This window comes from Barbus barbus, assembly GCF_936440315.1.
Source record: "Barbus barbus genome assembly, chromosome: 21".
Classification (NCBI taxonomy): Eukaryota; Metazoa; Chordata; class Actinopteri; order Cypriniformes; family Cyprinidae; genus Barbus; species Barbus barbus.
Genome location: NC_136749.1, coordinates 9446874 through 9474465, shown reverse-complemented (window position 1 = coordinate 9474465; position 27592 = coordinate 9446874). Strand labels below are relative to the sequence as shown.

The window sequence follows — 27592 nt, the reverse complement described above, 5'->3', positions numbered from 1 at the left end:
ATGAAGATCAAGATTCTTCTGCATTTGACGTTATTGCTGGTGAGGACATCAAGCATTGAAGATTCACCTGTGGATAAATTAACAGATGTTTCTGGTGGCAGCAGTCAGCATTTAAACTCTGTTCAACATGGAGAATGTAGCTACACCTTCATTCTGCCAGAACCTGAAGAGAGCAGGACTGGTATCTGGCCGGAAGAACATGGTGGTAATTATGAAGGTAACAGTGTCCAGAAAGAATCTCCACAGGGGAAGCAAAACTGCTTAAACCAGCGGATCCAACACCTGGAGCTTGCCATGGAAAATTACACCCACTGGCTCCAAAAGGTAAGTCAACATGTCATTTAATGTGCTGCTATTGACCAAAGCACTGCTGATGGAGAGTGAATGGATCACACACACTTAAAAATAAAGGTTCATTATTGGTATCTGTTGTTCAATGGAGAACCTTTAGCATCAATGGAATCTTTGTATTGTACAAAAGGGATTATTTATAGTGCTAAAAGTTTCTTTGTATTATTCTTCATACTAAGAACAAATGGTTTGCATCGATGTGTGGACCCCCATTTGGCATCTAACATCTTGCCCATTTGTCAAGACATCTAATTTAGGCACATTTAATGTCCAGATATTGTGTAATGTTGCAGAATGTATTTATCTTTGTAGCGTATCACTGAATGTTTTTGTTGTAAAGTGGGTTTTAGTCCCAGAGCACAGATAAATTAGAATGAAACACTTCAGGCTCAGTTCTGGATCCACAATTTCTGTGTCTGTTCAGTTTCTCAATGTCAGGGAATACTTTGGGGAACAGCTTGCCATTCAAGGATTTGATCAGCCTCATTTCCTGCTCTTTATGTTACAGTCTAGTACAACACACTCTCATGGCAATTCCTAACCAAAATGATCGTAATTTTAATGGTTTAAAAAAAAAAAAAACAAGCAAAAAATACTTCTCACAAGTAAAAACTTGGGAATTGGTTAACAGTAAGTTTCCCTAAAACTGTAAGAGATCGAATGGGACATTCCATGTAATTATATAGTAAAGTATATATATATATATATATATATATATATATACACAGGTGCATCTCAATAAATTAGAATGTCGTGGAAAAGTTCATTTATTTCAGTAATTCAACTCAAATTGTGAAACTCGTATATTAAATAAATTCAATGCACACAGATTGAAGTAGTTTAAGTCTTTGGTTCTTTTAATTGTGATGATTTAGGCTCACATTTAACAAAAACCCACCAATTCACTATCTCAACAAATTAGAATACTTCATAAGACCAATAAAAAAAAACATTTTTAGTGAATTGTTGGCCTTCTGGAAAGTATGTTAATTTACTGTATATGTACTCAATACTTGGTAGAGGCTCCTTTTGCTTTAATTACTGCCTCAATTCGGTGTGGCATGGAGGTGATCAGTTTGTGGCACTGCTGAGGTGGTATGGAAGCCCAGGTTGCTTTGATTAGCGGCCCTCAGATCATCTGCATTGTTGGGTCTGGTGTCTCTCATCTTCCTCTTGACAATACCCCATAGATTCTCTATGGGGTTCAGGTCAGGCGAGTTTGCTGGCCAATCAAGCACAGTAACACCATGGTCATTGAGCCAGCTTTTGGTACCTTTGGCAGTGTGGGCAGGTGCCAAGTCCTGCTGGAAAATGAAATCAGCATCTCCATAAAGCTTGTCAGCAGAAGGAAGCATGAAGTGCTCTAAAATTTCCTGGTAGACAGCTGCATTGACTGTGGACTTCAAAAAACACAGTGGACCAACACCAGCAGATGACATGGCAGCCCAAATCATCACTGACTGTGGAAACTTCACACTGGACTTCAAGCAACATGGATTCTGTGCCTCTCCACTCCTCCTCCAGACTCTGGGACCTTGATTTCCAAATGAAATGCAAAAGTTGCTTTCATCTGAAAAGAGGATTTTGGACCACTGAGCAACAGTCCAGTTGTTTTCTCCACAGCCCAGGTAAGACGCTTCTGATGTTGTCTCTGGTTCAGAAGTGGCTTGGTAGCCCTTTTCCTGAAGACGTCTGAGCGTGGTGACTCTTGATGCACTGACTCCAGCTTCAGTCCACTCCTTGTGAAGCTCTCCCAAGTGTTAAAATCAGCTTTGCTTGACAGTATTCTCAAGCTTGCGGTCATCCCTGTTGCTTGTGCACCTTTTCCTACCCAAATTCTTCCTTCCAGTCAACTTTACATTTAATATGCTTTGAGACAACACTCTGTAAACAGTTACACCTTAATAACGACCCTCTGTGACTTACCCTCTTTGTGGAGGGCGTCAATGTTCATCTTCTGGATCATTTCCAAGTCAGCAGTCTTCTCCATTATTGTGGTTCCAAAGAACAAGAGATACCCTGAATTTATACTGTATAGATTATTTATTATAGTCATTTATTGAAACTCAAATGTAAATATTCTAATATTTTGAGATACGGATTTTTGATTTTCATGAGCTGTAAGCTCTAATCATCAAAATTAAAACAAAAAACTTTTGAAATGTTTTACTTTACATGTAATGAATCTAAAATATATGAAAGTTTCACTTTTTGAAATAAGTTATACGAAAAAAATGAACTTTTCCACGACACTCTAATTTATTGAGATGCACCTGTATATATCCCCCCTATAAATTTAAGTTAATTATGTAAAAATTAAATGTTGCTACCATATTTTTTGCTCAGAAAGTTACAGCAACCACAGATTTTTTAGTTTTTCTTTTTTTGCAAAGTAATGACAAATTCTTATGAATTTGTATGCTATCATTCACCCAACTTAGAGGTAAATACTTTATTATTTTTATATATTTATTTATAATTTTATTAATAAATAATTGTGTTTTTATTACTCGAATCTTAAGAATTCATACAAATTTACCACCAATCTACAAAAACATAAACTAGTTTGGTTACACTTTACTTAAAGCCTTAATATCTAATGCATTATAAAAGTAGTTTTAATGCACAATTATGCCTTGCAATGCACTGTATAATCTCATGAATAATTGTAACCATAGATATAATTCTACGCAGCTATTCATTGTTACACCTTCAGAAAGTATAATGCATTAAATCACACTACAAACAAACCTTCAAATATTTATAATGCATTAACTTTGGTTGATATCATTAACTTCGCTTACAATTATTTATGAAAAGATATAATGCATTACAATGTACATTATGAATACCTTTATAATGAATTGTACACAAAGGCTTGAAGTAAAGTTTGACCAACAGGTCATGTACAGATTTGTAAGATGTTCTGTTTATTCTATTGTAGATTAGGAAGCAGGTATTGGCATTTTATTTTAACTTTGCCCTGGTGTTTGGTTATCAATATTTTACATTTTATATCATTTTATTGATTGCGAAATATCATTATTACCATACAAACTATAACTATGAGTCTAAAGTGCTGCACTACATTCCCAGTAGGTTCCCAGCCAAGGTCTTCAGTATTGCTTAATTTGTATTGCAAGAAAATTTCCTCCAGACTACACAGAGAACTGACACTAAACTCTTTTTTTCTTCACACTGTGACCTGGTCAAGGGTTGAGAGGTGTGCTTGTGGCATTGTATATAGTGACAGTAAGGATACTTACATGGATAAAGAGGGCTTGTGAAAAAAAGTGTGCTTAATTGTATTGATTATCCACCTGCAGTGTCTATAAAAAAATTAAATTAAAAAAACAAACAAAAAAAAAATACATGATAAATAAATAAAACAGAAATTAAATTAAGGCTACTCAAGTGTACTTAAAAATAATGTTTTAAAAAGTGCACTTAATATATATTTTAAATGTACTACATTGCAACTTCATTAACCTAAATGTTCCAAGAGAATGACATTAAAGTATATTTTAGTTTACCATAAAAGCTTATCTGTACATCTCACAGTCCACTTTAAGAATATTTAAAAGACAATAGAAGTAATTATCAAATACTTATGAAGGCGTACTTAAGTCCTACTCTTAAGTCAGTGATCCTCAAATCTGGCTCGCGAGATCCACTTTCCTGCAGAGTTTAGCTCCACCCCTAAGAGCTAAATTCTGCAGGAAAGTGGATCTCGCGAGAAATTTGTGCAAAAAATTTTAAACTTTCTCAGTTTAAACATTTGTTATGCCATCTATGTTCTATTGTGAATAAGATATTGGCTCATGTGATATTAAATTATTTTAATTTCATAAAAAAAAAATAAAAAAAAAACAATGTCTCCAGAATTCGGGTTATAATTGCATTTAGTACAAATAACACTATAATATGTTTTCATTTGCTTGTAGGGCAAACAAATCTGTTGACCAATGAGAATGTGCTTCCCATTGCTGTATGCACAACTGGACTGTATTGCTGTATTCCCTCTTGATTTCAAAATGACATGGCTCTTTCCACACCTTCCAAATTGATTTTATGCATTCCTATCGGTCAAGCACTTCGTCAGAGCTTTCTTTAGTGAGTAGGCGCCTCAATGGGGCAAGGTTGTGTGTTTCTGGGCTGATGGGGGAGACTTGATCTGTCCCTGAGAAAACACCCTCTGTCCCCATTTCAAGTCCCAGTGAGCTAAACCAGCCAGCAGTGAGGATGTGTGGGCTTTCAACCATCCCTTAGGGACTATGTTCTACGTGAAATCAGAGGACTGAAGATCGAAACACTGCAGCAAATACCCTTTTTTTAAAAACAAATATGGAAAAATGTCACTTCAGACTAATGACTCATGAGTAATGGAAAAAAGGAAATTAACTTTAATACTTCCATTGTATGCCAACATGTACATGTATTTTGGTCAGAAACAAATCCACTTAATGTTCCATTCTATGAATTTCTTGAGACTCTTTGATCAATGTACTTATGTCAATGTAACAAACAAACAAAAAAACATGTTGAAACATGTTGAAACGATTATTTTAAATACTTTTCAAATGGCCTTTATTTATATATTTTAGTGTTTTAACTATTCAGACTTTTAATCTTAGTCTTTAAAAATTCGTAATAAAACTATTATGTTTAATAATCTAAATCATTGTAATATATATTGTGTTAACGTAGTAGAAACAATAATACAATCAAAAATTTTAAAACATGTAAACACCCCCCCCCCCCCCCCAAAAAAAAAGTCATGACCTCATTTCTACAAAACCAGTTTGCTCCATTTAACATTTATTAAAAAACAAAACATAAAAACAACAACAGGTAGTGCTTTTTTGATGCTGTTGTCTAAGGAGAGCAACATGAGCAGCATTCTTGACATGAAAGACTTCAATATTACTTGTGAGCAGAAACTTTTTTTGTATTGAGCTTCATTCAGAATCAGTCAATTGGTCATTTTATTGTTATATTGTACTACATGTTAAAACATTTTTTTCCATCACCATCACCATCCCTAAACATAATTGAAGATAATTTACCTCAGATAATACACTAACGTTTCTGAGTCTATATTATCTTGACCTATTGAAAAGTGTTCCTGTCTACACCATCTGTAAATCCCAACCCCTGCTCTCTTACCACTGATATGCTCTGAAAGAAGATTGCAACTTGTTTAATCCCTGCCTGTGGCTGTTTGGTCCAGCTAGCACAGTCTTACTAGGATGCAGGACAGTAGATAAACACATCCTGTTACAACACTTCATCTGAGTGTTATACACTCCAGGCCCAGAGGACATACAGCTATCACTTCAATGCAGCGAGTATTTATACATCATGGACTCCATCTCACTGAGAGCAGCTGAAAATATATCTTCCTGTAAACATTGAACAAAGTGCTGATAAGAAACCCAGAGAATGTTCCAGGCCTGAAGCATTGCTATGTGGGATGTGTTCAAATTGTCTTTGTTGTGATAGAGTAAGAGTAAGCAGAAGTGTCATAATATCATTACATTTGATGATATGTTCAATTTATAACTGGTGCTTTGCTTGGATATAGTGGTATTTGTTCCTGCTACAACAATTACTGGCAGGTGCACAAAGTCAAGCATAGAGTCATGGAATTTCCAAGACATTTTTAGTAAATTGGAGATGTTCCCTTTCTGTCTCATTATGACAGTGTTCATGTACACAAAGCAAGGGTCATAAAGTAATGGTTTATTGAGTCTTGTGTGGAAGAGTTTGACTGCAAAACACTGAGAACTCTACCCCATTTGGGTCAGTGACGTATGCAGTAAAAGTGATCACAATAAATGTCACAATGTTTTTTTTTTAGGAATATTAATGACTCTAAAATGTCATTTGTTGTAACCATCAAGTAAAAAGTGAGTGTACACATTCTTTAAAAAAAGTAAACATACTGCCCAGTGTACTGTGTCAATAAAGGAATTTTCCATATTGATTTTTACAGGTGTTTTACCCCTATTTCGAAGGAAATGATCGTAAACTTAACTGAAAATGTACTGGTAATTTTCTGCCAGGATATTATCCATTTTCCTACTGATTGATTGATTGATCGATCGACTGATTATTTTAAGATTGAATATTAATTTCAAATAAGTATATGTATTTTTCAAGTTAAAAAACCTGTTACAAATACAAGGAATTATTATTCATAAATGTCATTAAGTTTTTAGAGAGTCACACCCCTTGACATTCTACATCCTTAACTAACCTCGCCTTGTCATAAAAAAGTCAAATTATCTGATATTATAAGAAAAGCGCTGACCTTGATACCCAGTTGTGAGTGTCTTCAGAGGCTCTCTCTATATGATATTGTTTCCTGCTTTTATTTCGTAGCACATTTCTGCATTTTGTTTGCAAAACATGATTTATTTTTTCAAAGGTTAAATATCAGTGAAGCAGTTTGCTCATTATGGGTAGATGTGTATTCAAGTCACTGACCCACATTGCACATTCCTGTGACTAAGCCCTGGAAGTATCACTAGATGGGCTTCAATAGTTATGCAGACACCTTTAGGATTAATTGAAATGCCAAGACATTTATAAGTGGACTAATGTCTGTATATGGAAGTGATCCAGCTGAACTCTCTGCAAAAGCACAACTGTAGCTTAGTTTTCATGCATTAGATTGCCAGAGCTAACAAACACGTCTATATTTTATCACCAACATGGGATTACAAACAGACTTTGTCTCGAAGCTGTTTTGTTATTTTAACTGGAGTTTATAGATAAATATTCCTCATTCAATGGAGCTTTTATCCCCATTTCGTCTCAAAAAGGATGTAGTGGTCCTCATACTTAAAAGCATTTCACAAAAAGACAATACTAATGATACTTTGGGTGTTCGAGGAATTACGATTAGTATTCCTCATTGTTTTTCTCTTTTTGGTTTCCTCACTTTAATATGAGAAAATTTACAATGGAATATAATAAATATTGTCTCATTCAGGGTATATGTAGTTGCTCAAGACCAGAGTGATTCAATCCTGCACAATGCCCCAAAAAGTACAGCTGAAAGTATTTCAAAATAATGTAAAGGATGTGACTTTGTATTAAGACCATAATGAATAATGCTATGCTCCCATCCACTCTTTCTCTCTGCCTTTGTGTTTGCATACAGATTGAGGTCTTTGTAAAAGAGAGTCTGACAGAAGACACAACACGCCTGCGGAATAATGCTTTACATGACAGTGAAATGACAGTAATGCTGGATCTTGGCACCAAACTGCTTTCCCAGTCCACCCAACACATCAGGAGACTAACAGACATGGAGACACAGGTGTGAATTCATATCCAAAATGTCCAAAGACATTCATCATAACATGCTAATATTAGCTTGTAAGCGTTCTTGGAAAATCATAAATTTACTTAAGAAACACCCTTTTGCAGTGTGTTGATGGCTACAGAGAATTGTGAACCTGGAAATTCTCTAATATGACAATAACACAACTAACATGTCATTATATAACAGGTTTTGAATCAGACTTCAAGAGTGGAGATTCAGTCACTGGACAACTCTTTGTCCTCCATCAAACTTGAGAACAAACTGCTCCGGCAAACCAGTGAGATCAACCAACTTCGGGACAAAACAGAGTAGAGTGTCTTTCAATGACACTTTTTGACACTTTTCTTGACACATGATGCATCTTTCACTTACATTTTTTTTTTTGTTCTTGTTGTTTTCTGGTAATTCTTGTCCTATTCATGTCTGTGTTCAGTGCCCTGGAGCAGCGTATGCGTAACATGGAGGCACGTCATCATGCAGATCTGGGTTGGATAAAGAGTGAGCGGACAAAGCTCCAGAGATTTCTGGCATCCCAGAGCTCTTCAATACAGAGCCTGGAGCTCAATCTAGAGCAGGTCATCACCAACAACAGCGCCCTCTACAGTGAGCAATTGCAACTGAATAGTACCATCAATAATCTGCTTAAAATGTGCCCCAAAAACAAAGGTAAACAAATTGGAGAGAGAGTTATATATGCACACGACAGGGAATAAAATACATGGAGAATCAATTTAGAATTTGTTCCCTCATTTTTTGAGGTCACAAACATTGTAATGCATTGCATTGCATGCTCTGACAGTTTTATCAGTTCCAATGATTAATTTCTTAAAATGCTTTACATCATGTAGAATTCATATGTGACTGGCTCACATCAGGGGTCCGGCAGACCATAAATAACCCACTTTGCTGCCAAATTTTACTTGGATCTGAAACACTGTGTGAAATGTCTTCCCACGTCCCACTTCAACCTCAATATATACTGATATATGAGGCTGAGGACTTAGAGCAGGGGTACTCAACAGGCAGCCCGTCTGCATTAATTTTGTTGCCCGCGTCATGTTGAAGATTAATATATTTTTATTAAAGTTTGCGCTTAAAATGTTTGATTTTATAAAAATTAAATGTAGCCTATACAATCGCAGTAGTAAGAGCTGCTCTATCTTAGCGCTGTAACTAACCACACGTGGCACACCTCAAATAACTTAAAAGAGAAGCCTTGTACAAGAAAAGAGGACAACATGATTTTACTCCACAACATCAGATAATTGTGGATGAGGTTTTTAAAACAGGTCTGTTCAATTAAATTGTTATCAGCACACGTTGAAGTAAGCTAGATTTGTCTCTTGTCTCTGAGAGAATATGCGCTAGCTTTAGAAAACTCTGTCAGTTTTTTTTTTTTTGTTTGCAACGTAACTGCAAACCCCCATGCATATGTATCTTAAACGCAGGGATACATGAAAGAGGAATCAATTCGGTATGTCGCACGGTCTGAAACACGTCTCTATGCTTGTGCGCACTTCGGGTGTGTGTGTACAGCGCGTGAGTAACGAATTGAGTTCAAGGACAAGCAAGACTTAGATAAGTAATAAACTGTATTTCTAAATCAGTAAATCAGCAAATATTGTCTTAAATAAAGTCTGATGATGCAAATTGTAATTTGAGGCCCTTCGCATCTTATGTAGTTTAAATGCGGCCCACTTGGCCTCTGAACTTGAGTACCCCTGACTTAGAGCAAGTCATGTATATAGAGATGGATTCATTCACTTAAGGGTTTTAGGATTCAGTTGGTAGCCCAAACACTTGTGATTTGAGCAAAGGTCTCATTTTTATATCCACAAGGCTGTAACCAGTATTTGTAGTTAGATTTACCCGCAATAGCTTACAAACCCTTTTTTTCTCTATGTACTGTATATGCAAAAACTGAATGCAGTCTTTACTTTCTACATCCATGCTTGTTTGAAGCAGTGAGTCCAAATGTTTTTAAACAAATGGATGAGCAGAGAAAATACAGAGACTGTGCCGAACTCTTCCGGGCTGGATTTAACAGGAGTGGAATTTACACCATCTACATTAGCATGCAAGACATGCATAAGGTCAGTCTAAATGGGATCTGATAACACAGCTACAGGAGTCAGGCCAGTAGTGTTGCATTTGTCATGTTTTGCTGTGGATGTTTCCTCAAACATAACATTTCTTTCCTTCTAAAGTGAAGTGAGTAAATTTTTAGTTTTAAAATACTTCCTCCTTCCATATGTGATGAGACAACTATGAAAAAAGCATCTTGTTGTTTACTTATTTCAGAATCTAACTTTTCTGTGGGGCTTTCCATATTACCAACATACTGTGATGGCAATGAAAACTGGCAAATTTGTATGATCTGCTGATTATTGAAGATAATTAATACAGTATACAGGCACATCAGTGACTCTTCAGTTTAATATAATTTTCAACACGTATAGCATAGATTTAGAATAAAGCATGGGCAACATACTGAATAAAGCCATAACCATACACAAAACTCAAAAATGTTATGTTTACTTTTTCTGGAGTAATCAGCCTACAGTATATCTGTCTCAGAGTACACTGTATCAGTTATTGGCTAACTCAGGAAAAGCAAGAGCTGGAAATACTCTTGGCTGAACTCTCAGAGTAACAGCTGCGTGAATGCTGCACTCCAGAACTTACACTGCCTGCCTATACTGGCCTCGTAACTTATTTCTGAGTTCTGGTGCTCTCAGTAGCAAGCCCATTATTACATTTAATCTGGTCGATGGCCATATGAGCAGAAGAGCAATAAAAGAAAAAAAAAATTAACCTGCCAAAATTAAAAACTTATGCTACTTCAGTTTTTAAGTGGAAAATTGTGAATCTGCAGTAGTAATTTCAACTTGCAGTAATTCAACAACTTTAAATGTTCTTCCTGATGAAGTAAATAATCTGAATTCATAAGTAGCTTTTATTTTGTTTTGCTTACATTGTAAGTGCACAAAAGATAATTTTCCACTCAAATACAATTGTCCTTAAAAGCAACACGATATGCTCAGCTTTTTAAGTACTGTTTTAAATTATGAATAAAACCCTTGAATTTAATGCCGTAAGCCTCCATCTTATCCTGTTGTATCGCCTCTTACTAGGTTTATTGCAACATGGAGAGGGCTGGTGGGGGCTGGACCATCATACAGTTGAGGAAAGATGGAATGTTGGACTTCCACAGAACTTGGAAGGAGTATAAGATGGTAAATCTTATGGAGTGAAACAAATAATTTATTAAGATATTAGAAATGGCAATATATGTCATTGGATCCCAGCTAGGTTTATTAATCTTCTGACAGAAATTACAATTAAAATCTTGTTAAAAATATTAGGGAACATAATTTTTGAACAAAGCACTCCAGCGGTGCAGTTCAGCATGTACAAAGGATATTGAAAGGACAACTCACTGGTTTGGTTTGTACTTAGTAGTGCTGATCGAGGCCTGGCATAACTCCCAGAAGTGACTGGCCTGGTGCACAGAAAGAGGCACACAGCAACTGCCATCTTGATTTGATTCATCTAGACTAGAGGACATAATTTGCCTGTGGTATGGACAAGCCAGTTCTCACTATTCTGATCTTGTTATGGGTAATATCTCCATGATACAGTGCAGCTGTCCCGAAACAAGTCTTTATGAATTTTTAATATTAAGGAGTTTTTTGTCAAACACCAACTAAATTTATTTATTTTTATTTAGTTTATCGAATTACATTGGGAAAAACAGTCCATCACATGACATCCTAGAGACAGATATATATATATATATATATATATATATATATATATAACTATATATATATATATATATATATATATATATATATATATATATATATATATATAAATATATAAATAAAGTCATAAATTAAGAATTTGTTCTCAGTGGGCATGATCTTATGAAAACGTACAAAATTCATACAAATTCACCATCAGTTTGCTGAATTATTTTTTATTAATTTCCCCCTCATTTTAGTTAAATCTTGGCCACAGCTGAACTTAATTAAAATGAGTGAACAAATTAATACAATGGATATTGTTGGACAGGGAGCATTGTACTTGCCTGCAATGTTTGGAATAGTAGCTTTTAGTAACATATCTGTTGTAAGGCTTGCCTGGTCTTCTAAATATGATTTCGATTGTGCCAGGATTTCTGGTTAAATTTTCAAGTAAATTATAGTTTTGAATTCTCACACTAGGCACCAGTGTTAATTTTGGCAGGCATTTTTGATTTAGTCTTAGTCTTTATCTTGAGACGAAAATGCTTAATAGTCTTAGTCACATTTTAGTCATTTGAGTCTATCATAGTTTTAGTCTAGTTTAGTCATTTGAGTCTTTCATAGTTTTAGTCTAGTTTTAGTCGACGAAAAGTCATTGCATTTTTGTCAACTTTTAGTCATTACTTTTAGTCAAACTGCAGTTACCAACATTTATTTTGGAAGCTATTATATATGTAGTATTCAAACAAAAATAGTCATCAATACTTCTCTCTTTAGACCAAATCAATTAAGCTTAGTTATGAGAAATTTGAATCAAGGATTGAATTTGGAAAAACTGGAATACATTTTCATTTTTTGGTAGAAATATAAATTAAACTCATTTTTCAGATACAGTAGGTTTACTTAACAAGTATACATTTATTTAACATCTTTTGTTGGTTAACATTTATGACAGATCATTAGGAATGCTGTTCATTTAAGACGGAAGGTATGTATGTAATAGCCTACTGACATACATTCAGTTTTCACCCACCTGTTTAATCTGGAGTGGCTCGCATGTCCAGGCCATAGAACCTGACGAAGGTCAGAGGCGTGGACCAACCCGCAGCGTTGCAGATGTCCTGAATAGGGACACCTGCGAGAAAGGCCTTGGAGGCTTCCACACTCCTAGTGGAATGAGCCCTGACACCCATCGGCGAGGGGAGGTCAGAGGACTCATAAGCCATGTGAATGGCATCCACAATCCACCGACTGAGGGTCTGCTTGGAAGCAGGCAGACCCCTCTTAGGAGGACCGTAGCACACTAGCAACTGGTCCGTCCTTCTCCACATGGCAGCTCTGTGGACGTAAGCGTCCAGTGCTCGCACTGGACACATACGGTTTAGATTCAGCTGGTCAGGCTCCCGAAAGGGAGGAGGACTAAGGGCCTGCAGTACGACAGGCTGTGGTGTGACAGAAGGAACCTTGGGGACATACCCTGCCCGAGGGTATAGAAAAACTTTGGCCATGCCAGGCGCAAAGTCCAAATGGGTAGGGGCCACTGAAAGGGCCTGCAGGTCCCCCACTCTCTTGAGAGATGCCATCGCCATAAGAAACACGGTCTTCAGAGAGAGATGGCGATCTGAAATCTCCTCGATAGGCTCGAAGGGAGGCCTACAGAGAGCGTTCAGTACCACAGCCAAGTCCCAAGGTGGGACCCGGGACCGTACCGGAGGAAACGTGTAACTAGGGTCTGTGCGCCCACTGTCGATCCACCCAGAGGGGTGTGGTAAGCAGAAATTGCCGCCACATAGACCTTCAAGGTGGAGTGGGCTAACCCTGCGGAGAGTCGAGCCTGCAGGAACTCCAGCACTGTACTTACTGGGCAGTTAACTGGGTCGAGCTGGCGATCTCCGCACCATGAAGTGAAGAGTCTCCACTTCAGGGCATACAGTTTCCTCGTAGAGGGAGCTCTGGACTGGAGAATGGTCTCCACAACCTCGGTTGAGAGACCGGAAGCTATCAGCTGTGCCCCCTCAGGGGCCACACCCACAGCTTCCACAACTCCGGGCAAGGGTGCACAAGGGTGCCTCCTGCCTGTGAGAGGAGATCCCTCCTGACTGGAATCTCCCAAGGGGAGCCGTCGAGGAGGAAAATCAGGTCCGAGAACCATACTCGGCCCGGCCAGAACGGGGCTACCAATAGCAGCCGGTGTCCGTCCCGGCGCACTCTCTCCAGAACTCCGGGGAGCAGAGCAATCGGGGGAAAGGCGTACAGACGCAGCCTCGGCCACGTCTGTACCATGGCATCCAGCCCCAGGGGAGCTGGACGACGTAGAGAGTACCAGAGGGGACATTGCGCTGTCTCCTGAGTAGCGAAGAGGTCCACCTGAGCCTGGCCAAATACTCTCCAGATCTGCTCCACCACCTCGGTGTGAAGCATCCATTCCCCGGATAACAGCCCCTGCCTCGACAGGGTGTCTGCTCCCACATTGAGATGCCCAGGGATGTAAACAGCTCTCAATGAGAGAAGTTTGCCCTGGGCCCACACAAGGATCTGGTGTGCCAACCTGTACAGGGGGCGCGACCGCAGACCTCCTTGGTGGTTGATGTAGGAGACCACTGATGTGTTGTCGGTGCGAACTAACACATGGTGACCTCTCAGGTCTAGGAGAAAGTGTTTCAAAGCCTGAAACACGGCCAACATCTCGAGCCTGTTGATGTGCCAGGCGAGATGATGACCTCTCCACTGACCGTGGGCAGGGTGGCCACTCATGACCGCTCCCCAACCGGTGAGGGATGCGTCTGTCGCTAGTGTTGCGCGGCGACAAGGAGCTCCCAACACCAGGCTCTGGGACAAGAACCAAGGTTGTCTCCACATGTCCAAGGCACATAGGCACCGCCGCGTGACCTTGATCATGCGAAGCGGGTTTCCCCTCGGGGAGAACCCCTTGGTCTTGAGCCACCACTGTAGGGGTCTCATGTACAGCAGGCCAATAGGTAAAACATTGGACGCAGCCGCCATCAGACCCAGCAGTCTCTGAAACTGCTTTACAGTGAGTGACTGGCCTTCTCTCACTCTCTCGACTTCTGTGAGGATCGACTCGATCCGAGCAGGGGACATACGTGCCTGCATCGTGGTCGAATCCCACACCACCCCCAGATAAGTGGTTCTCTGTACTGGAGAAAGAACACTTTTCTTGGCGTTTAGTCTTAACCCCAACACTTTCATTTGGGCGAGAACAGCACCTCGATGCTGAACCGCCCTCCGCTCTGACCAAGCGAGAATCAACCAATCGTCGATGTAATTGAGTATGCGGATGCCCCGCAGTCTCAACGGAGCTAACGCGGCGTCCACACACTTCGTGAAAGTGTGGGGTGAGAGTGCTAGGCCGAAAGGAAGTACCCGATACTGGTAAGCTTCGCCCCCGAAAGCAAACCTCAGGAACCTCCTGTGAGAGGGAAGAATGGAGACGTGAAAGTATGCGTCCTTCAGATCGATCGCGACAAAACAGTCCTCGGACTTGATTTGAGACGCGACCTGCCTGAGGGTGAGCATCTTGAACTTCAGTCTGCTGACTGAGCGGTTCAGATGCCTCAGATCTAAAATGGGACGCAACCCTCCATCCTTCTTTGGAACTATGAAGTACCGGCTGTAGAACCCGGACTCTCTCGAGAGAGGAGGAACCACCTCGATGACCTCCTTCCTTAAGAGAGTATGTACCTCCTGTTCCATTACCAGAGCCTGCTCGGGGCCCACTGACGTGGAAATCACCCCGTGAAATTGAGGCGGACGAGAACCAAACTGGATTCTGTAGCCTTTTTCTACAGTGCGCAGGACCCATCGAGACACATTTGGCAGAAGTTTCCACGCTGCGAAATAGTCTACTAAGGGAACCAGTCTCTCGAGACTGGCCTCTGGTGTAATCAGAGCGGCTCCAGAGTAGGGGAAGGGGTGGCGAGCACCTCAGCTCCGCTACGGTCCCGGGCGGAAGAAACTGAGATACGCGCCCGCTGGAGACCGCTGTGCCCTGAAGCACCGTAGGTGGCAGGGTTGGCAGAACGATCTCCTGAGGGCGCTGGAGGGCGGCGATCGCTGTGTCGCTCTACCCCAGCGGGGGCTACCCTCATAGGCCCTGGTACACCACCATCAGGGCCTCTTGGCCGAAGACCTCCTCGCCTGAAGCATTGTCCTCAGATCCTGCTTAGGCTGAGAGGTCCCCGGCCGCGCACCCTTCTTTCTACCCCGCTTATGAGGAGGTGCACGGGTGGCCACGCTCTCCTTCTGCGCCTCACTATGTGAGGAGCCAGCATGCGGCAGGGGCTGCTCTCGCCCAGCAGCCCGAGAACTGGAGCGTGGCGAGGGAGAAACCGCTGGAACGCCGCCGCCTGCCTCCTGGTGTCTGCTGACAACCGAGTCAACAGCATCACCAAACAGGCCAGCAGGCGATAGCGGGGCATCCAAGAGGAAGACCCTGTCACGTTCTTTAATGTTGGACAGGGTCAACCACAAGTGCCTCTCCGCCGCCACCAGGGCTGCCATAGACCGCCCAATGGCACAGGCGGTCTCCTTGGTGGCGCGGAGAGACAAATCAGCGGTTCTGCGGAGTTCGCGAACGTCCTCCGCAGAAATTCCCTCACCCTCGTCCAGATCTTTGAGCAGGTCCGCCTGGTATGCCTGCAACACCGCCATGGTGTGGAGGCATGAACCAGCCAGACCTGCTGCCACGTACCCCTTGCCCACCAGCGCCGATGATGTACGCAGCGGCTTGGTGGGCAAGGTCGGAGCCTTCAGGGACGATGCCGCGTCAGGAGACAGATAGCTCGCAAGCGTCTGGGGTGAAAGAGGTGGTGCGACACGTTCGGCGCCTCCCATGTCAACCTCCTCAGAAGAAGACAAGAGAAGCGCCGCGGCCGGTGTCCATATGAGTCCATATGACTCACAAGACACAGAGCGCTTAGCTGAATGACAGAAAGCTGATGCCGGTTTCCCCGCACGTGCTTTTATACCAGCTGGTCATTACGCCACCTCGCCCGTGACGTCCCTTCCCATTTCTGGACAGATTTGATTGGTATTCAGAGCCGGTTACGCTGTGGGCGTTCGCCAAAGCGTCGTCGACGCAGCTCGAGTTCCTGAAGAGGAACCTAATAGACTACTAATACTCCAATGAGAGTTAGTTGACTAATACAAATAAGTACAAATTAGATTATACAAATTCTACATTAGTTTGCTGAATTGTAAAATACTTGTACAAATGTTCACAAATTGCCAAGATAGTATGTCTAAACAGAAGTCAAGTCCCTACCATTAAAAAAAAAAGAAAAAAAAATGTGTGTGTGTTTGTGTATTTCAGGGCTTTGGGAGTCTGACTGGAGAACACTGGTTGGGAAATGAGCTGGTGTACAGGTTGACCAATCAGAGGCAGTACACTCTTAGACTGGAGCTGACAGACTGGAATGGCAAACTGGCCTTCTCCCAATATGACAAGTTTAACCTTGGAAGTGAGAAACAAAACTACAGGTAGAGAGTTGGGTACATTTACTTAAATTTAAACTCATTGCTCTTTCAACACAGAATTGTTTTATGACATAGTTGTTGTAAAAACCTTTAAAACACTGCACTGCTTTTCTGGGCTGTTTGACTAAACTCTTCATACCCTCTGTTTCCATAAATACGGAGACATCAAAACAGACACATTTGTAACATTTGCTTATGATCCTTGATGGTCGTTGGGACTTTATGTCTTAAGAGACCCCTTTTAGCCTTTTGGCATTTGCATATAATTCACAGACCTGACCCCACATTCTACCTTTATATGGGTGCTAAATTGCCAATGGTTGTCCCCCCACTGTCAAAAAGACGCTAAACAGATTGACTATCTTTTCTCTCCATCGGACTTCTAACAAATTCCAAAGAGAACTAAATGACCCTCAGTACCAGGCCTGGCTGACCAGTGGACTACCCCCACGATACATAACATGCCAGCTAGTAGTTGACCCTTCCTCACTTGAGTTACGCAACATTGTGCCAAAAGTCATTGCTGTTTGAGTGGTTGCCACCGGGTGCCATGGGTACGAGTAATCGGGAGCCCCTGCAGTTGCATGCTCGGGAGAGTCAAGGGAGATGGCCCAACCATTGGAGTTCACCTGGGCGACCTCAGCTCACCACCAAGCCTAACAACATCTAAGATATAGCCATACACTCAATATGAACCTTGAAGAGGACTAGAGAGCCTCTCTGCTTTAACGTGCTTGGTCTGTCCAGCTATCTCTCTCATCACCTCCCTAGGCAGTAGAACCCCTGAGAGCCCCAGTCCTTGTCACAGCCCCTAGAGGTGGTAGTAAGCCCTTGATTTCCCTCTATTCCTTTCTTGGTTTTAACTTTGATTTATTTGATTAATTTTGTTTAAGTTTGTTTTGGTTGTTTTTGTGTGCCTGGAGACCGAACCTGTCTGAACCATCAGAAAATACTTGCTAATAACGTTTATAAACCGAATATATAAGTCATTAAATGACCTAATCACCCATCAACAGTGTTACTCGTAGTTTTCGGGTGCTCACTCACCAATTATCCTCTCCTGCCTTATCAGCCATGATATTTAAGTGTTTAGTTTGCGTCACTAACTGATCACACTAGTTAACCACGCAACACATAGCCCCAAATATTTTAGCTCACTAGATCTGTACGGACTTGCATTGTTTTTTTTTGTGCTTTTCCCTCTCCACCTGTGTTCCAGCTGTGTCCAGATCATCCAGCCCTGCCACCCACCCGATCAGCCAAAGGCTTGGCTAAGCGCTGCAACAGACGCCCTCCGGTCCGGGACCACTCCTGATCTACAGCAACTGAGCCAAACAGCTGGATGACAACCTGAACTGGCAGACAGACCATGATCAAACCAAGGCTACAGCCACAGAGAGCCAGCCAGGATCAACGGTGCTCTTGCCTACAACTGCATCATCCAGTTAACGCTGAGCGAAAGATGCTTCAACCACAAGGAGGCCCAGAGGACTGCGAGCGTGTGCAGAACTGCCAGACCAGCTGGACCAGCAAGTGACAGCGGATGAAGAGGACAAGGAGCTACAGGAGGAAGTAGAATGTTTCAGGATGCCTCTACAAAACCCACACAGACACTGAGCACAGCGAGCAGCTAGAATAGAAGCCAGAGAGGCTCCAACAGGCTGAAGCTCTCTTAAGTAATGGCCCAGGCGAACCGAAACAATGCCTGTGAATGCTACCTGCAAGCAGCCCGAGTTGAAATCAAGTCCCTGCTCAGCAACGAGACAACTTCAAACACCAACCGGGTAAAATCAAACAAGCCAAGGTGAACTCAATGTCACAAATGAACTGAAATATGCTTGCAGACCAAAAGGTGAACAGAAAGGGAAAACACAACACAGAATTTCCCCTGACAAGCAGGCCCAGGCCCCCCCCAGCCAAGAGTCCAAACCTGCGAAGGGGGGGTGAGAGCCCACTGCTCACACTTCACCAGCCAGCAATCACAGGGGGTGGGGTGGGGGGGCAGGGACCCTTCCAGAGGATCGCTGCAGACGCACACACCGTGTGGCCCCACAGACCCCAACAAGCTGGCCAGAGACAATACGACTGTCAACCTAAATACTGCAGAAGGCCACCACACTTGCCTGCCTGCAAAACATAAACTGTTATGCTTGAACTCTGCCCAATGTGACCACATGAAACAGACTATCCGCTCAGGATCACCCCCAGCCTTAAGGCACACAACATGCTGTACCAGCAGTCTGAAACTGTCAAAGCAGATTACAAAAACTACAAGAAGCCTCCCACAGCCAGCACTGAGTCTACGGCAGATGGCAGAACAGGCCACAAGGGAGGAAGGCTTCAACGCCAGAACCTTCCCTCCTCCCGAAATCCTCATCACATTGTGAGTCACCACCCAAGCATTCATAGAATTGGCCTTAAGTGCGGGAACGTTCACTACACTGCCAGGTCACAAAGATCAGGCCTGACATCACAGCTGGTCGTGAAAACTCAGTCTCAAGGTCAGACCAGCCCACGACCCAGACTCCTCCTGCCCTTACATCTTGAAAGGCACATCACTGTGATAGATGCTTCATCAGAAAGTCAACACAATTCCTCACCAACAAGGACACAGCATGTTGGAAAACAAGGCGAGACTTGGAGCTCTGGTGACACTGGAGTAAATCCAACTTTTATGTCACTTCCAACTCTTTGGCAGACCCCAAGCTGAAGCTCAGAAACAGAACTGAACTCTTAAGGCCCAAAGGTGTGCACTGAACATGCAGTCATACATGCATATCACCTTATTTACTCAGTGATAAAGAGCTGCTGGGTCACATTGACCCTTTGCTGAAATTGAGACAGCTGAAACCCCGGGCTGAAGTACGAGAACCCCTGCCACTCCAGCCAGACAGGTCACTCAGACAGACTGTCAGGTCACCGAGGCCACGGGAAAATCTCACAGCCAGCCATGAGGACATGTCCTGAAGCCTCACACGCTTCAAAATACTCACCGAGTACACACCAGACCTGCCTTCGCAAACCTTGCAACCCCCTGGGGAAGCCCTGTAAAGTGCAAGAACTTGCGGCCAGACCATACCAGATGTTTACTCTGGTAAAAATATGAGACTGCAGTACCAGCGTACACAAAAGGGGAACGGACAGTGACAGTGTGACACACAGACAGCGTGGCCAAACCCTCAACCACACACCTTCAAGGGAAGGGAGGGAACCTGGCCCCACTCTAAGCCACACACCCTTTTTCTAAGAGACATCCTGCACCTGCCGACAACTGCCAGTGCCAAAGCTACTTTTCACAAGAGGCAATGATGCAGAGCTAATGTCAACTATGTGGACTCACTCAAGAACACATTACATCATCAAACTCAAATGGCATCTGCACTCTACACCATGCCTGATTTACTCTCATCCCAAGGAGTCTTATCTGACAGCTGGATTCACCAACTACTGCCTTAGTCCTGATCTACACCAACAACATGGCCAGAACTAAAGGGGTGTTGCCCACTTCAGCAGAACACTGCTCCCACCGGAGCACTAACTACTCAGATGACAAAGAGCCCTGCTCTGCATTTCATGAACCACCCAGCGATTCTCCAGTTACAATGGAACATGGAAAGTTATCACAAAGACGTGCCGCCAACCTGTAATGGCCCTCAACAGCCAAAGCAGCCGTACAGAGGACCAAAGCACCCAAAGCCACATGGTCAATGGCCTTTTAAGGATGCAATGCTGAGGCATGGTGTGCCAAAAGCGGGTGTTTTGTGGGTTAACAGCAAACCTCTCCCAAAGCAACACTTCAAGCTGGACTCCCAGTCATCGCAGTACAAGTGCCAGCCACCCTGATCACCCTTTAAATCGCATCGGCTCTCACAAGAACTGCATCAGAGAACTCCTCATTTACACAGACTTAAATTATGCCAAACTCAGCCTCACACGCCACCTCCTTGTCTAGGAAAAAGATGAGTTTGCCACAATGAACAAGAAGCCAGTCAAGCACCAACACATGTCCCAGGCGTGCAACAACATCACAAGTGCATTGCATGGTGAGCTATGGTCTCAACCAAGACCCACCCACCCATGACATGGCAGCCGTAACCAACAGGAGACCAACTTTTATTTCCATGGTACCCACCTCGCAGCCCTGGCACTAAACTAATGACTATCCATGGATGGCATTGCCATCTAAATAAAACCTCTGACTGATCAATGACACTTATTCTTTGCCACCTCCCTGACCCCTCCAACCACCCTATCACATTGGCTCAACTGGCTTCCCAGAAAGACATGAGAAGACATCTACAGTCTGCACAACAGCTACTAGAGAAAGCTAAAACTGACTTTAAAACAAAGACTCTAAAATAAATGCTCTGGAAGACCACCTGAAAAGGAATTAGAGCCAAGAAGAACGGAGTCCCCCATCCAAGAATGGAAGAAGTGAATGGCCGCAAACCAAAGCATCGCCAGCCTTCACCACAGAACTCTTCCCTTCAAACAAAAGAAGAAAGCCCCTCCGTGCAGACGCCGAAACTGCACATGAGATGACTCTTAAAGACCTTGACAAACTGGCTAAAACATCACCCAGTTTGACCAAACGCGACAGAAGGCCAATATATCCAGAAGTGGAAGCTCATGCGACTGACAGAAACAGGTTACACCTCCTCAGACCCACATCCAGTCCTGAGAGTCAATGTGGTGCAAAGGTCCATGAACAGGTGCACGGCTGCACTTCCTCTGACCTTCAAACGGAACCACCGGAGAAGAGGGACCCAGGCGGAGACAATGCTGAACCTGACCAAGGTTAACACCCAAGCTGGGGATCCAAAGGCTGAGGAAAACTAGAAACCACCTGTCAACTGTCCTGTCTGATCCACCTGATCCACCCCCCCCCCTCTCTCCATGCCTTCCTTGCGTTGGCATCTATGTTTAATGTGTGTATGTTTGTGTCTAGTTCGATGTTACATGTTACATGTTGCCCTGTAGTGTAGTTTAATAAACATCCATATGTATTCACACTTGGTTGTCTGTGTCTGCTGTTCACAGAACGAGGTCACTTTAACGTTCCGGTTTTGTTACATGCTCTATGAGCTATGTATTAGTGAGGAAATTATTTTTCGTGGCCAGAGAAATAATTTTCCATAGAGTCAATAGACGATTAAAAATGTCTGTACTGTGGACGAACAAATCATTTTATTGTACTATTAATGCTACAGTTAATTCCTGAAGATGAATATATAATTGATAACAACCCGTTATGATTAATTATGTTCATCTCACTTTGAGCTAATTTGCTACACATTCTTTCATGCATTCATATTGGCTTCAGTGCTATTATTCATTATCAAAATATGTTTGTCTCATGACACCCAGTTGTTTCACAGGAAGCAATTCAGAAAAATACTCAAAATGCACCTAGGTGTGTCAATAATGCAGATTATGCAGTTAGTGATAGTTTTAGAGCAGGGGTGTCAAATCAAGAAAAATAAAAAAACGTGAAAGACCGCACCGGTGCGGCCTTCGACCCCAGAGTGTACTGAAAGCACTATAGTATAGCATGCTCTAAAACACAGGTGTCAAACTCAGTTCTTGGAGGGCCCTGCAGAATTTAGTTCCTACCCTGCCTCAACACACAAACCATGTATTTTTCAAATAAGCCTGAAGGACTTGATTAGCTGGATCAAGTGTGTTTAATTAGGGTTGAAGCTAAACTATGCAGGGCTGTGGCTGTTGATAAAAGTTCGTCATGACCTGTCATGAATTCATGAATTCAATTCAATGAAATGAGTGCCTGGTGAAGAGGGAGAAAAATTAAGTATATTTTATAGTTATATATAGACTACAATTCACAAATCAGTTTGTAAAAGAAACACTTTTTCAAATTATATTTTAAATGCTCATTAGGCCAATTGCCGCTTTTCTCTTCTTCAAATTATAGCTACATTTTTTGCTATTGATTATTTTTAAATCTAGCTTAAATCAAGGTTTATCTAATAATTATTTTGCAGCAAACTTTAAACCTTTAAAAATAAGCAAGTTTACATTTTAACCCATCATTTTGATCCTGGATTTAATATTTGCACCATAACTTTAAACTCAGATTTAAATCTTGAATATGGATTAACTTTAAACTTAATGGAGGTTTAAATAAAATAAAATGCACATGCAATTAAAATATGCAACTGATTGAACAAAAACGGTGGAGATCTGACAAAAAAAAAGGTCAGAGAGAGAGGTGTTTACCAATAAAAATTTTAATTAAAGCACATCGAGTTGGCAGAGCTGCGACGGTCGTGGCGGGATGCAGATCCGTCACTCATGGTGCACCTCAGTGTCGGACAAACAAAAGAAGTAAGGAATATGTATAGCATTTAACAGCAGTGGTCACGGTCACCTCTCGTTTCTCATGCCCGCTTCGTGTGTTTGCTGGGCGGCGATCAAACGGGCAGGACAGCGCTTTTCATGAGCGAAGATAGCTACTAGACGAATCATGTAATTTTTTTTTTGTATCTCAGTTCTTTTGTTGTAAGTTATGCTATTACTACATTAATTTATACTAGCATATACTGTATATCAAGCGCTCCCTGAATGCAGTCTTGGCTTATTGCCAGTCAAGCACAAGCACGCTGCACCGTCTTAGAGTGATAACGACGCTGATCTGATCATGAAGTCTTTCCGAGTCACAGGGCTCAAGTCCAAGTCAAGTCTCGAGTCATTGCTGTCAAAGTCTAAAGCCGGGCTCATACTGTGCGATTTTTAAAAGTCTCTTGCGATTTTTGCTTGTCACACTGTACGAACATGATCCCCATGTCAGACTGTAGGATCTCAGTTGTCTTAATGTCAGACTGTACGACAGTCAAGACGCGATAAAAACCGACGTCCTCAAGAAGACTTGTCCGGAGTTTTACGTCATCAATACGTGACCCGCGTTCTCTCGCTATAATGGTAGCTAGCAAACAACAGCAACGTGTAGCATTAGTTTTATTAATTACATGCCTTGATGTTAAAAAAAAACAAAAAAAAAACGAAAAAGACGACGTGTGTGGAGCAAGTCATGGCTGGGCAAAAAAGGACTTTATGGACTTCCAGTTCTACAGAGCGAACTTGAGGTAATTTTGTTATTCGAGTTTAAACATCCTGCCCCTTAATAAATCAACTTTAAGTAAACTTTACTTTGTACATATATTGTTTTTACAAATAATGAATGGTTTGTGATGTTTTATTAACAAATTTCGGGAGGAGCACGCGCAGATAATTAACACGGCCAATTCACCATCAGCAATCACTCAGTCTATCCTATCAGCCGAGAGAGAACTTCTATAAATAGACCAAGCCATCTTACCTTCATTCTCTCTACAGTTTCTAGCATCCCACCTCCACCCCAACTCCTCACCATCAGCCCGCTCCTACCCCAGCATGGGGAGGAGCTCGGGGGGAGCGCTCTGGGTCCGGGCTAAATGCCGAGCTCGGACCCCTCTCCCCGGACAGCACGCCAAATATGCATAAACCTTGACTCTGTTCATTATACGTAAGGGCGAACTCGTGAAGAAGTTGTCGCGCTAATTGCGTCATCAAGTTCAGTGCTCCTATTGGTTCTTGGTTTGACGGTCGTCGTAGGAGATGTCACACTGCAGGAAAGTGTTTGAAATCTTCTGACACTGCCAGAATTTAATCGGAGGAAAAAATTGATCGCAACGGCCATTAATCGGCTGTCGGTGAACATGTCAAACAAGCGATCTAGACAACCGATTTTAACCTAGGATTATAGAAATCTTTTAGGATTTTAGGATTTTCTAAATTTGTCTCAGACGAACAAATCGTGGCCAAAATCGCACAGTGTGAGCCGGGCTTTAGTCGAGTCTCAAGTCTTCTTTAATTATGTTGAGTCGAGTTGCAAGTCATCAACTTTGGGACTCGAGTCCGAGTCAAGTCTCGAGTCATGTGACTCGAGTCCACACCCCTGGTAATCACATGCACGAGCAGCTCCTATTTTGATATTGCAGTCATCTACGTGAGACATGTGGACATGCAAATGCCCACATCACCTCCATAAACAAACATGAAGATTCAGGTTCATCTGGGATACTGTTCATTTTTGGAAGAAAATGCACTGAGAGAAATGAGACAGAATTTACCTTAGAAGAAGAACACGATACGGCTTGATCCCGTGGAGAATAACATTCTGATGAGTAAGATTACTTGCATTAGTTATAATTGTGTTATTGTGACATAACTTTTACACATTTTACTAGTTAGACTTTTCCCAAACTATAATTCCTGACTACACGAATGAACTCTGAAACATTTTGAAATATGTGTCATTTCATTGCATGTTTGGCACAAAGGTGTGTGACTGTTCAAGACTCAGTGTTTAGATCAGTATGTTCAACCATGTGTCCTTGACTTTCACTGTGTATATTTTGATCATACTGTGTTGTAAATAGAATACAAATAATCAAAACCCTCATTATTTTGCTCTCCTTGCATTCTTTCTTACCTGCCTCACAGACACATTACTGACTTATGGCTCATTAGGGGAGGCCCTTTGTCTCTCAGGTGTGAATCACCAAATATTCATGGTCATTATCACTCCCTATAGCATACGGTCTTTCTAACTCAAAACATGTCTTACAAAAGTTAAATCAGTATATGTGTATATATATATATATATATATATATATATATATATATATATATATATATACCCAATAAGGTGACCAGGTGTCCTGTTTTTCCCAGGACAGTCCTGTATTTCAGCTCTATTTTTAGTGTCCCACGAGGAGTACCAAGCTCGTCGTAGAACAAAATTACCATCCAATCCACAATTTGTCATCGATTAACTTGCAGTCAGTGAAGCCGGGTTAGGTGGAATCTCGGCCGCGCGCCCGCACAATCATAATTCTCTCGGATAGCGTGTGATACAGTTCTCCTTGCACCTGAATTGTCAAATACACACAGTTGTCAAAATGTCCATCGTGATGACTATCTCACGTAAATACAGCCGGTTATGGCTTAAATTAACGTGGGGGGGGCAAAACCGGATATGTGTCAGTGTATTACATTTGTTTAATGTTGTATTAGTGTTCCTTTAATGTTTAATTTAAGTATCAAGTATGCACAGAATATGCACAGATAATACATACATCTGAATACTTTTGATAATGCTGAGCACATGGTTGCTGTCCATATATATATATATAAACAGGATGCAGTACTGCTTTATTTTATACTCTCTTATTATCTACCTGTCTTTCTGTGTTAGGTTGTTTCTGAAAAGCTACAGTGGTACAGCTGGAAGACAGAGCAGTTTGGTGATAAATGGGGCTGACTTTAGCACAAAAGACATGGATAATGACAACTGCATCTGCAAGTGTGCACTCATGCTCACAGGTGGTAAGTAGCTCGATAGAATTGGCGCAGGGCAAAGTTTATCATTTAATGTAACAGAACTTCATTCCCTTTCACTGTAAAAGTGCTGCTAGCATCTGGAAGTAAAGCAGATGATGATCAATACTGACCTTTTTCTGACCTATCTTTTTGTCTTAACATGACTCTTTTTATTCATTGTTCTTTTGAAGGCTGGTGGTTTGATGCCTGTGGCCCATCAAACCTCAACGGCATCTACTACACCTCTGGACAAAATTCAGGCAAACTTGATGGCATCAAGTGGCACTACTTCAAAGGCCCCAACTACTCTTTACGTGCCACCACCATGATGATCCGCCCACTAGACTTTTGAGAAACCGATCATCTGTCATCAAATTGTCACACATTTTTCCACTATGAATGAAGTTATACAGTATGCTGTGTAACTGGTTAAATATTTTAATCAAGTTTGAGTGGGAAATTCAATGTCAAACTGCCATAATTCTTATATGTTTCTTATCTTTTCCTCATGTTATACATTGTGTTCTTTAAATAGTCTGTTGTGTTGATGGAACTACCGAGGGCTTGACTTGACTTACTGGTGTCATCAGCTTTCAGGAAAATAATGAACTCGTTTCTAAAGTCTGTTTGGTTACATTTTATTTTGATAGTCCACTTTAGACATTGTACTAACTATAAGTAACTGCAACTACATGTCAACTAACTCTCATTAGAGTATTAGAAGACTGTTAGGTAAGTGTTACTGTAGGTTTAGGGTCAGTACAATAAGTTGACATGTACTTGCAAAGATACTTACAGTCAGTAGAATGTCTGTTAGGGAACCATAAAAAAAACAACAAAAGAACAAACATTTAAGCACAAGCACTATTAAAAAACAAACAAACAACAACAAAAAAAAAAACTGTATAATATGCATGATACTTGATATGCATGTAAAATCTTTTGGCTTTGTTGTAATTAAGATTGTTTCTAGAATAATTTCTGAGCTTGGATTGTGTTGCCTTGGTGGCAGGTGTGTCATAAACTAAAATTTTCTATTTTTTTCTGTTTTAAAAAAGTACATTTTAAATTACGGATATATGGAAAAATATGCTTTATTAGCTGTAACCATATGTTTACAGTATGTTGTTAAATGCAGTTTGCTGCATATTATATCTTACAGTATTACAACTGTATGCAGTGAAAGTTGCTGATAACAGTCTGATGTATCATCTGTATCCTCCATGTCATGACAAGGTAGAAGCATTACAAGTATTATTTGAATAAAATGTTGACAAACATG

At 41.5% G+C, this 27592-nt stretch overlaps 1 protein-coding gene across 1 annotated transcript; it reads left to right on the top strand.

Moving 5' to 3' along the window:
* LOC306887785 (angiopoietin-1-like) lies at nucleotides 1-27592 on the top strand (the record flags this gene model as incomplete). Its single annotated transcript, XM_079445799.1, has 9 exons — nucleotides 1-324; nucleotides 7520-7678; nucleotides 7871-7992; nucleotides 8118-8350; nucleotides 9650-9777; nucleotides 10819-10920; nucleotides 16766-16932; nucleotides 26186-26316; nucleotides 26502-27592. The coding sequence occupies 9 exons, from the start codon at nucleotides 1-3 to the stop codon at nucleotides 26660-26662; spliced, it is 1527 nt and encodes a 508-aa protein (XP_079301925.1). The 3' UTR covers nucleotides 26663-27592.